Here is a 12,838-nt window from a genome sequence, read left to right as displayed (position 1 = left end):
CATTTAACCTTTCAACTATCTGAACACGAAACGAACCTAAAAAAAATTACTAATGGAAGAATTTTTTTTTTAAAACCCATCTCTTCTCATCCTAGACTGAACCGACCCACTCCCTCCCCACCCCCCAGTGACACATGTAGAGGGGGAACCAATCAATTTACTATTGACCTGTCTCCCCCCCCCCTCACGGACTAACCTGTTTCCTCCTCCACACCCCCCTCGTCCACATACCGTCTTCACGGCTACTCTAGGACTTGTTTTTTTCTTTCTCCCACTGTTATGGGCAGAAAAAAAGGGAGACGATTTGTTGTTTTCACGCTATGAAGTGCACCTTCATTAAGGGAAACAATTAGGCGAGGTTTTAAGCCCAGGAACTGACCTAGACTCTGACTATACAATTTACAATATGAGCTCAATAGGCGGGAGAATTTAAAAAAAAATAAGGAATCGGATTAACAGTGTGATGTGCCTCCAATTTAAGAGCTAATTTGTTTTCTTGCAATAAAAATGTCCACGTTTTTAGGTTGTTCTGTATCAGCTGGGTTGGACGGGGAGATATCATTTGGTTAGGGAGTTTTGTTGCACATTGCTTAGTCAAACGTAAAGACATATTGTGTGTGGGCGTTAAAAGAAATATTACTTTTATATAACGAGCAAAAGCAGTATTTGTTCTGGCAAATGGTAACCGCGCAAGTCAAATTGATACATTGTGCCACTACACTCTGCTGCTTCTACTGCACATTTTTGCAGAATGCCTCTACAAACAAACTCCACGTTTTTCTAATAAACTCATGCCATAGAAATAATGTCGTTTATTGAGGATCAATTTTTGTATTTTTAATCTTTCTTTCATGTTCTGTTTATACGCTTTTATAATTGAGCTTATTTTCATAGTTCAATCGATGTTTATTAAAGACCGATAGCAAAACAAGGAAAGATGCCTATAAGATTTAAGAATCTAGGCATGTCCCTACCACCCCAACCCCCACATGGTCTGGTGAGCTGTGGTTCACGCTAAATGTTTACAATCGTAGAGCCGGGTTTAGTGACGGCTATAAGGGGCAGATAATTTAGTTTGAAACGATTTTAAACTTAGGGGAGGTAACTAAGAGGAGGCTGGTTTCACGGGGTTGGGGGGGGGGGAGGAGGGGGGTAGGGGTTGGGGGAAAGGGGGGGGGGGGTAGTATCGTCCTTAACGACCTACTGATAGTGTTTTAAAGCAAATATTTTCAGTGGCAGCACTGGTACTGTCGAATTCACAAATTATGAATTACTGAAAAGTAGAAAATAAAACAACTAAATAGCGGCATATGATACGCCGCGGGTTGGCTCGTTAACTTTAAACCAACATCGCCGTAAATGACCAAATGCGTGGAACATTCAACGCAGATAGAGTAAGAGAGACAGACGCCGCGTGAACTTTGACCTTTGTCACCGGATGGACGTAGAACCACCCGTTGGTTTTATCCACTCCTCCAAACATCCTGACGTCATTTCGTCTTTCACGCATGGGTGATTTCGATGACATGCCATTTCCTGCACTTCACGGTGTGGAGAGTGGCTGTTGTTTGTTTTTAGTGAATGCTAAAACTAGATCATCCATTCATTCTTGATAACAAAACAGATTAGAGTAAAAATAAATGTATTTGACAATGATGTGTTAGGACGGGGAGGTAAAGAGTCTAACAGACCATCCATCTCTTGTATTGCGTCAGTGTTGGGCGCAATCCGCCTGGGAAATTACCCCGGGATTGGCAGAAGATAAACAACGGCGTCCAGCACTGAACCCAGCAATCTATTTATCTCCTCGCTAAGCTTGACTGCTAGCCCGAAAGTCGCGAGTTCAAATCACGGACTAGCTAGTACACCCCTGAGTCCACCCAGCTCTAATGGGTACCTGGCTCACGTTAAAGAAACTAAAGTCGGCTGGACATAGAGCTGATCACAAAATCCTTTCATATGCCGAAGTCAAGAAACGGGTGAATTATTCTTCTATGGATTGTTAGATCTGAAAGGTGGACTACCCCTCTCATCCCAACTATGTTTTTAAATATCATCACTAAACCATAATAAAACAACAACAAAGACATGACTAAGATTTCTGTCATCATTACTCCAGACCCGGAAGTACAACTTCTCCAGACTTACAAATTGTGGTCTGCTTACATATCCATGTGGGACGGCGTGGTCCAATGGTAGAGTTAACAACTGCTAACCAGAAAGTCTCGAGTTCAGATCCCGGCCTGATTCCACCCAACTGATGAATACATGACTCACGTTAAGGAAAACAAGGCATTTGGGCATAGTGCTAACCACACTATTCCCTAATATGACGAGGTTTTACTGAAACAGATGGACTCTACTTCATCTAACCCATGTGATTCGGGCACGAACGGAAAAAAAAGATGATAATGATTACACAGCCCTAATGCTTTACAGATATCCGAAAAGAATATAAAGGAATAAAGTAAAAATGAATAATACTACAACAAATTCAAATATTTGTTTAAAGTTAAGTTACCAACTTTAGCCAGTATATGTTCCTCATTAAAAGAGTAGATGCTGCCTTGTAACGGAGATATATAGCGAGTCGCATGCAAACCTCATACAGATTTACTAGCTGTACAATAAATCAACACCTCAGCTTTTCACAGCTCACGAAAAAGCAACTAACACAAAAAAGTTGAAAGAAGTTGAAAATAGAAAAAAAATCATTTTCCGGTTATCGGAAATCGCTGAAAAATTGATACAGATCTATAAATTTGATATAATACTTATATATGAACTTTCATCAACCTGGCTGTAACGGTACTCAAGTTATCGTGTTCACAGACACACACACACACACACACACATACACACAGACATACGGGCAAGATAGCAAAACTATGTTTTTCCGACTCAAGGAGGTGTAAAACGTCGAGATATGCAACAATCTCGATTTTTTTTTGCACGATTACAAGACTTTTCTCTATACTTCGTATACGAGAAAGTAAAAAATTAATTTAATTTAGATTTCGTTTTTGTTCAAACACATGAACTTCTTTCACGGACCGCAGCCATAGTAAAAAAAAAACTTCCACCAAAAAAAAAAATTCATTCATTCAATCGCCATTTGACCTTTATCCACCCGAACTCTAAATTTAATTAATTAACCTAATTACGAATGCAAATTTTACCCTACATTTCATGACAATTGTTCTTGACACAATTTTTTCCCCCACCACGCGAAGATTTGGTGTTTGTAGAAGGTTTGTTTAAAGAACCGGTTACAAAATTCGAAGACCTACAAACTAACGAATGGCCAGTGAAAACCTACAAACGAATGAATGGACAGTCTTGAACTAGGCTGAGATCTAGATCCACTTTTAAAAACTCTGTCCCATTTTCGAAATAAAGCAAACATGTTCAAATGGAAAAGTTATGAATAGACTGCGCGCGCTGCTCCGATCGACCCGTCTTTTTACAGCAGACGCGAACATCCTAGGGTCAGATGTGACGGCACGTGCGATTGAAAAGATTACAGAAAAGCAATTAGTCCAGATATTTAATTGGCCGAAGGCTTGAGGTCAGTTTTTGTACCATTTTTTTTCAAGTAAGGTTTTATGGACAATAGAAGATCTACACATTAATTCATCTGTCAAGATGCATACAATCATAAATAACAATAAGGTCTCTAATATACGAACAAATGGATGCCTTTACCTGAAAAATAAAGTGAAATGTGGATCTGTACTTAAATACATTGATATGGGACGACGTGGTCTAAGCGGTAGAGCGCTAAGCTGCTAACCCGAAAGTCTCGAGTTCGAATCCGGGTCCCTGAGTCCACCCAGCTCTGATGGGTACCTAACTCATGTTAGGGACAGTAAAGGTGACTGGGAAAAGTGCTAATCACACCCTCGCTTCACATGCCGAGGTCTAAAGAGGTCTTTACTTTTTCAAAATACAATGTTCAGTGGCGTGGTCAGTGGGGTGGTGTGGGTGAGTGGTCAGTGGGGTGGTGTGGGTGAGTGGTCAGTGGGGTGGTGTGGGTGAGTGGCCAGTGGTGTGGTGTGGTTGAGTGGTCAGTGGGGTGGTGTGGGTGAGTGGTCAGTGGGGTGGTGTGGGTGAGTGGTCAGTGGGGGTGGTGTGGGTGAGTGGTCAGTGGGGTGGTGTGGGGGAGTGGTCAGTGGGGTGGTGTGGGTGAGTGGTCAGTGGGGTGGTGTGGGTGAGTGGTCAGTGGGGTGGTGTGGGGGAGTGGTCAGTGGGGTGATGTTGGTGAGTGGTCAGTGAGATGGTGTGGGGGAGTGGTCAGTGGGGTGGTGTGTGTGAGTAGTCAGTGGTGTGGTGTGGGTGAGTGGTTACTGTAATGGTGTGGGTAAGTGACCTAGTGCACGACTACTAACCCCATGTCCCTGAATCCACTCATTCCTTTTGGGTTCCTGATCCCTACAGATAAAGGCGGGGGGGGGGGGGATGTCAAAAAATAAATATAAACTCTACTTTATCTAGTCTGAAAGTAAACATTTTTACACCATCACTACCAGACGGGCGCTAATTTTTAAAATTTATAGTGTTATTTTAAAAGAAATTCCATTAATTAAGTTATAAAAATAGTTTTTTTTAGCTTCGGAATTCCCATACATTTTTATTAAATAAAAAAAAAAATTACGGTACGATTTCCTTCACTAAACTTCAAATAAAAATTCATTCTCCGGATGACGGGTAGTTTCCCCTGGGTTTCATACGTCTACACATCAGGACACGACTTTTGCAAGGTTTTTATCAGTGACAAGTTCATTCCAATACATCAATTCCGACAGTCTGGCTCTCAACTCTGGGCACCAATACACATTTTTCATTTTCAGACTTCATGAGTTCCACAGTTCCATTGCAAAAGTGAAATGCTTTCAAAGTGAAGTTTTTAATTTTATGATGGAAGACGGTGTTTAAATAATAAGGGGGAAAACCCTAAAGAATACAATTATTGAAATTTAGGCATCAATCAACATTCTTTCTTTTTTCGGATTTTAAAAATATTATTACAAAAATGACATATTTTCAAATGAATTCTTTGATATAATTGTATGATTGAAGACTGAGTTAAATAATTGGAAAAATAAATTGCAAGAAACGTTACTGAATTTTAGTCACCGATCAACAGTTTTCATTTTCAGATTTTTCAACCACCAATATAAAAATAAAACATTTTCAAAAAAGGAACTCTATAAAATAATCATATCTATAATTGAAATGGATTTTAATATATTGAAAAATAGTTTTATAACACCCGTTAAACTTTGTGTACTAAAAATATTTTATTTTAAGAATTCTCGAGTCGCAGCGTAAAAGTGAAACATTTTCAAATCGAAAAGTATTTGATAAAACCTTATGATTGAAATAGCATTTTAAACACGCATATATAAAACAAGCAACTCAAAAATGAAATGGTATGCAGAGAACGTTTTACTCTAAGTAGATTTAATTGAATCCACCATCTTCAAAAGATGCACGTCTTAGCAGTTTATTTTCTCGCCACTCGTCTAGTCAATTTGAGGTCAAGTTTGTCATGTCAATGAGAGTAAGAGCAAAACTATCAAGGCTGTGTCACGTGGTTTCATTTGGTATGCAAAGTGGGTCAGCCGGGGGCAGGAGACGGTCGTAATGAGTGGCTTTCACACCTAGTTACCCAATCAGATCGCGCCACGTCAGGACACAAACACTACAGAAACAATTGGCACGTTAGGGAGAAGATGGGGAATTTTTTAAGTCTATTTTTAGCACGGTTGGGCGTTTTAGGGGCTGGAGTAACAGAACGTCAAGCTATAGGGGGGGGGGGGGTCAAAGTTCGGTTTAAAGATGGTCTTAGGACTTGAACAATTTTTTTCCCAAATTTACGTGAAAGTAGTGTGAATGGAAGTGGGGTAGATTATGTAAGCGTGACCGAGTTTTACGAAAACGACCCCTTCATCCTAGAGTAACATAATATCACAAAGTCTAGAATCTAGAATAGCCCGCCCCTCACCTACCCTAAAGTTAGCCACCACCCCCGTTACAAGACGTCACACAATTTCCATCAACTTAAGAAAAATGGAACAACTCTAGTATCCGCTGTTTATTTTTAACTAGCCATCGGTACCCGTTGCATGTGAATATAGGTCTATATATTTTTAATTTTATACATTTTTTAGAAGAATATTTTATAAAATAGTTATTGGTCAAAACGCAATGTGATTTACTACAAGTTTAACGATATTAGTGACAAAGTAAAGAAATAACTAAATAGCTAAAAGTCCGACACATTTAAAATAACATAGGCCACTAATACCTATTAGAAAAAATAAAGCCAACTTATATACATAATTATTCAACACAACACCATATTAAATGCACACATTGATTACAAGACTTAAATGATTCCGTTAAAAAAACCGGCCTTTCAATGGAGAAGTGCTATTACATATTAGGATAGATAGCATTACGTTGTACTCAAGATCCTAAATGGAACAAAAGTCAGGTCACGCCCCCGATTCTCCCCGCCCCCATATAGGCTATGTCTCGATTGTTTTAACCCTAGATGACGATTACAAAAGCACATATATATATATATATATATATATATATATATATATATATATATATATATATATATATATATATATATATATATGTATAATATATGAGGGGATAGTGCTACATTCCCAGAGATCCAATAATTCCGAGACAGACGACAAGAAAATAAAACAAGTCAGACGGCATTGTGTCATTAATGAAGAGAAGATTGTCGACTGAGTCGGGTCCACACATCTGGCAATTCAGTCACGATCTTGTCAGATTTTTTTATATTTTTGTTACACCTTACACCTTAAAAATATTGTTGTCACAAATTGGCTGTTGTTGAATACGTCGGTAAAAAAAAAGGTCCGCCTATGGTTGTTGATAATTTAGTTATTTAGCCCAAGGGGAGATAGCTCTGTTAACCAACAGACTGTTGGATAAAGGTTAAATTACTAAAATAATTATTGGACCCACAATAGATATAAATTGATTGGAAATTTTAAAACTTGATTATGAAAATGATATTTCTATGGTGTAAACTTAATAAAAAAAATTCAGCGACGATATCCTGCAAGCAAGAGGTAATACAACAATGTACATGTTTTACAAAATGTTGTGACGCCATATACAGAACAACATATTTCCTTCTAGAGAATCATACAGCCCCCCGCCCCCCTGTTCTTTTCTAGTAGGGGTAGGTGTGGGCGGATGACACTGGGTGACACCCTACCTCGTGACGCCACTGTTCCTACATGTACACACAACATACACTTTTGGGGGGGGGGGGGTGGGAAGAGTCTGGGGAGTAACGTTAATGTTACGTTGTAATAATCAGGTATATATTGTATTGCAAATGCACGAATCTTGAATGAAATACGTATAAGATGTTGTAAGAAACATCTGATAAATAACTTGAGCTCTCCCAACTTTACGGACCTCTAAAAATAGAATTTTTAAGTGCCTAAAAATTGTAATTGCTCTTTAATAAAACAATAATATTTTTCCGCTTAAAAAGTTTCAATTTATGGAGGAAAAAAAAGGTAAAATTAAGCTGATATTGATTTAAATGTTGCAATTCATAAAAAAAATTAGCAGAACGTCTTGCAGAATGAGCAAAGCAGATATTTATTACCATATGAACTAAAATCTTCAAGTCTCAATATATAATTCAACGACGTTTTCTTATGGATCAAAACACTAATCTTGGATTAACTGTACATGACAGAGTGCATAATATCATGTGTGTGTGTGAGCAAAAAGTTGGAGGATGAGGGTGTGTGTGGGATGGAGGGTGTGTGTGGGATGGGGGGTGTGTGTGAGATGGGGGGGGGGGTGTACTCGTAAAGTAATAATGATCTCGTGACTTCAGATTTTTTTTGGCTTTTTGCAATGAAACAATCGGCGATGTATATTCAAACAACTTCAATGGGGGTGACTTAATATACAAGGTAATAAACAGAAACATTTTTTTATATCTTTGATTCTTTTCTAACTTGCAAGAAGTAGTAGGAGGTCTAAAAATAGACGGGCACAGAAAGACAACACCGAGAAGGGGTGAGATACAAGAAAAGACTTTTAAGAAACTGACGAACGAAGAAGCCAAGCGACAATTCACGTTGGGCCAACATTGATAAGAATGGAAAATCTAGATTCGGCCTTAACGTTTCTTAAGTGACACTCACGCGGGCAAAGAATCTGGCTAGTGTGGCTCAGCGAGACAGCTGTAATGGGGGGCTGAACGTTGCCGGTTGGGACGAAATGAACCAACTTGTATGCAGGTGACCAAATCGTATTAAACTCAAGAAGCCAAAATGTGTTGAATGTTGGCCGAAGGAAGGTGGAGGCGACTGGCCAAAATGGCTCAAGTGAGCCGGGGCCATTTATTTCTGGGAGCCGCCACCGGATGCCGGTGGGTAATGAAATTAAGAGGGCGACACGTGAGGGTATGAATAAAAGATGTGGGGGGCGGGGCATTGGCGTGGTGATGCAGTGAATGACACGAGATAAGAAGACACCAATTTATGTCAATCTTTTTATTTTTGTCTAAACACAGAGGGCTTGTTGATATTCTACGTACGTTTGTGGGGAGGGGGGGATTGGGTTGGGAGAGTGGACAGGGGTAGGGACGGTCAGAGTTTCTTCCAGGCATCTCTTCGAAGAAAGTCTACCGCCCCCCAGAAAAAAGTCTAACGCCCCCCGAAAATTTCAAGTGCCCCCCCCCCCCCACAAGAAAAAAGTCTGGAAGAAACACTGGAGACGGCCTAAATATATAGGGGTGGTTGATATTCTACAACACCGTGGTGGTGGGGGGGGGGGGGGGCTGGATGGGGAAGGCGACAATGGTAGGTGGGGGGGGGGTCTAAACACATAGGGGTAGTTGATATTTTACACAATTATGTAAAAAATTAATACATTTTTCAGGAAAAAAAAACATAAACTTGAGTCAGGGCGCCCGTATAAACTGGGTAGCCCACCCATTGACGTTCCACAGACTCGAACCCGGGATCCGAACCCGAAGCTCTCGGGTTAGCAGGCGTAAGCTCTACCATTCGACTACACCGACACCTATGTCATGATTGTGGTTGCTTACACAAACAACAATAGCGACGTGGAAGACGAAACAAACGTAAACCCAACACGTGATTAGAACGTGAGTAGATGTGCAGCGACTCACCTGTAAGACACCCAGTCTCCCGTCAGATCGGGTGGCAGCGGGGTACTCACCAGCTGGTTCCTGACACGATGGAGGACGCTGGCGCAGCTCTGCTCACGCCAGTCCTCGCGGTACACAAAGTGCGGGTTCGAACCTCTCACTGCTGTTAGCACTGTGGGGGGGGGGGAGAGAAGAGGGTTATATCAGTGGTGAGACAAATGGTGATATTAGTGGTGAGACAAATGGTAATGTTAGTGGTGAGACAAATGGTGATATAAGTGGTGAAACAAATGTTGATATTAGTGATGAGACAAATGGTGATATTAGTGATGAGACAAATGGTGATATTAGTGGTGAGACAAATGGTGATATTAGTGGTGAGACAAATGGTGATGTTAGCGGTGAGACAAACGGTGCTATTAGTGGTGACACAAATGGTGATATAAGTGGTGAGACAAATGGTGATATTAGTGGTGACACAAATGGTGATATTAGTGGTGAGACAAATGGTGATGTTAGCGGTGAGACAAACGGTGCTATTAGTGGTGACACAAATGGTGATATAAGTGGTGAGACAAATGGTGATATTAGTGGTGACACAAATGGTGATATTAGTGGTGAGACAAATGGTGATATTAGTGATGAGACAAATGGTGATATAAGTGGTGAAACAAATGGTGATATAAGTGGTGAGACAAATGATGATATAAGTGGTAAAACAAATGGTCATATTAGTGATGAGACAAATGGTGATATAAGTGGTAAAACAAATGGTCATATTAGTGATGAGACAAATGGTGATATTAGTGATGAGACAAATGGTGATATAAGTGGTGAGACAAATGGTGATATAAGTGGTGAGACTAATGAATATCTTAGGGGTGAGACAAACGGTGCTATTAGTAAAGAGACAAATGGTGATATTAGTGGAGAGACATTATTGGTGACATTATTGGTATTCCTGGAGGTGACACAGGAAAAACTCCACCGACACTGTTTGATAGGTGATAATAAATGGTGATACTCGTGGTGATGACAGATATAGTAATTTTAAATGGTGACAATGGCAAGCGGTGAAGTGGTAAAAAAAACACATTCTCCAATTTAAGTTTATTTAAATATACCATACAGTTGAAACAGATTTTTGTTATCGGCAAGGTGTGATGTAGCTAAATCAACACAATCTCCCAATATAAATAGATTTATAACACACCGTGTAATCAACACAGATACCGTAACTAATTACACAACTGAAGATAAGCACGCCCAGTAACTTATTTTTACGACGGCGGTTATAATAAGCAATTCGTGATTGTCTTACAATGTTCAACATTCTTAAATCTATGTGTACGTGTTACGGTACAAAACATTACAGGATACAAGGAATGATACAAATAAAGATACTATGGATGTAAACGGAAATATATAAATTGTAATCCAGTGAATAACACAATCTACAAAGGAGTAGGCCTATATCAGGAATGATACAAATAAAGACACAATGAATGGGACACGGAATAATACAAATAATAATACAGCAAATAATACGCTATACAAGGAAGTATATCAGGAACAGAGGCGTAGCGAGGGGGGATGGGGGGTGCGGACCGCACCGGGTGACACTATTTAGGGGGTTGACACCAAGGCAAAAAATAGTAAAATACATAGAGAAAAAATTGAGGGGGGGGGTGCAAATCGAAAGTTTGAGTGAGGGGGGTTCAAATCGAAAATTGAAAGTTTGTCCCTGGGAAGAGTCGCTACGCCTCTGAGGGGGTGACACCATTAAGTGCCGCACCGGGTGACACCCGACCTCGCTACGCAACTGATCATGAATGATACAAATAAAGACACAATGAATGGGACACGGAATGATACAAATAATAATACAGCGAATAATACACTTTACAGTGAAGTAAATCAGGAATGATACAAATAAAGACACATTGAATAGGACACGTACTGATACAAATAATATAGTTAATAATACACTCAATAAGGAAGAATATTAGGAATGATACGAATACAAATGCAATGAATGGGACATGAAATGATACAAATAATAATACAACGGGTAACACAATCTGTGATTGTAAAAACAGCTGAAGCTACTAGAAATGCATACGCTGTTGCAAACGTCTCAGAAGATGATTATAAAACTTGATTGATGCCCTAATGCCCGTGTTATTGTTTTTTTTTTTCTTTAGAATTTACTGCTTGCGATTTTTCGTGATTTGCATGATGATCGTCTAAAAAACTGAGAAACAAGATCACAATAAAGATAATGTTTAAACAGAAAACGGCAATGTTTAAAAAAAAAATACGCCGTTGATAACATAAAATATTGTGTTGATGTGTTAGCAGTAGAGTGCTTGATGCTGAGTAGACAGTAGCCCAAGCATAACATAAAAGAAATAAATACAATGTAAACAATGTCCCTAAATCTAATCACATCATAAGTTCTGAGAGGTAGGTAATAAGGAAGCCTCTCCCCACCCCCCACCCAATATTGTTCTCAAACTAGCGCCATTTATTTAATCAAAATCAAATTTTCATCGTTGATGTCAGTTGATGTGAAAATCTGTAACAATTTTATGCCCCCCCCCCCCCTAAAATCTGGCAACGCCCCAGGGTACGGCTTATTTAACAACACCGTGACTAGAGCTTTAAAGATGGTTTAAACGAGCAGGTATTTTTCATCTCCACTCCCCGCACACCACACCAATCCCCAATCCCCACCTTGTCCAAGCGTCACTCAACACACGTCTTTTCATTTGGATATCGTGGCTTTTAGACACGGCGCGTGTTCACGGTTGAGCTAAGTCAGTGCGGGCGCCAGGTTATTTAGCGCACTAGCCAAAACTTCTTAGTGGTCGTCCATAAATGACGTCACACTTGTAGGGGGGAGGGGGTCCGTAATTTTGTGACGGTGTGTGATAAGGGAGAGGGAAGGGGGCGGGGGGTGGGATTTAGATCGTGCGACGTCACACTTTTGCATTATAAAAAATCAATGTTAGAAAAAGAATTTTAGACGTTATTTCGCGTTTTAGAAAACTGTTTTAATATGAATTGATTAAAATACTCTATTTTGACAGAGTTCAGACAAAATTTTGGAAAAATATCGATTTTTTAAGAAAAATTCAACTGCAATTATGAGGGGGGTGGGGGCGTTTGTAGACTGAGGTGTGACGACATTTTAGGGGGGGGGGGGGTCTGGCTTTTTGTGACGATGTGTGACGGAGGGGAGGGGGGAGGTAAAAATCGTCAAAAAAGCGTGACGTCATTTACTAAAACATATTTGTAAGAAAATAATTAATTAAAAATGACATATTAATTTATTATCAATTGCATACACGTTATCAGTATACATCAAAATCAAATTTTACTTGCCTCCTTCGTAAAATAAGGTGGTACTAATTCTTTCAATCCCAGTTTGCAAGCGTTATTGAAATTGTTGCTAAGGCCACGAGTCTACTTTGTACTTTACGACACAGCCCCCCCCCCCCTTAGAAAATTTTAAGTGCTTCCCACCCCCCCCCCCCTTTTGTAGTGTTGGGCTCTCTGCTGTCCTCCCAAGGTGAGTTCCAAAACGGAACTTACCTGTTTTAAGGTTGACTGTCTTTAGTTAAAATTGTAAAATGTCTATAT

At 39.7% G+C, this 12,838-nt stretch overlaps 1 protein-coding gene across 1 annotated transcript in view; it reads right to left on the bottom strand.

Annotated features, from left to right (window-relative positions):
* Positions 1-12,838, bottom strand: part of LOC131955594 (protein APCDD1) — a gene marked incomplete at its 3' end in the record, with an annotated part of 100,928 nt that overhangs the window by 19,078 nt on the left and 69,012 nt on the right. Inside the window, 1 exon segment of the mRNA XM_059319770.1 lies at positions 9,215-9,365. Within this exon segment, the coding sequence (XP_059175753.1) occupies positions 9,215-9,365 (151 nt within the window).

The sequence above is a fragment of the Physella acuta genome, unplaced genomic scaffold, assembly GCF_028476545.2.
Source record: "Physella acuta isolate Inbredline_101_S28 unplaced genomic scaffold, ASM2847654v3 ptg001083l, whole genome shotgun sequence".
In the NCBI taxonomy this organism is placed as follows: Eukaryota; Metazoa; Mollusca; class Gastropoda; family Physidae; genus Physella; species Physella acuta.
Note: the sequence above shows the minus strand (reverse complement) of the source record. Positions and strands in the feature narration are given on the sequence as shown.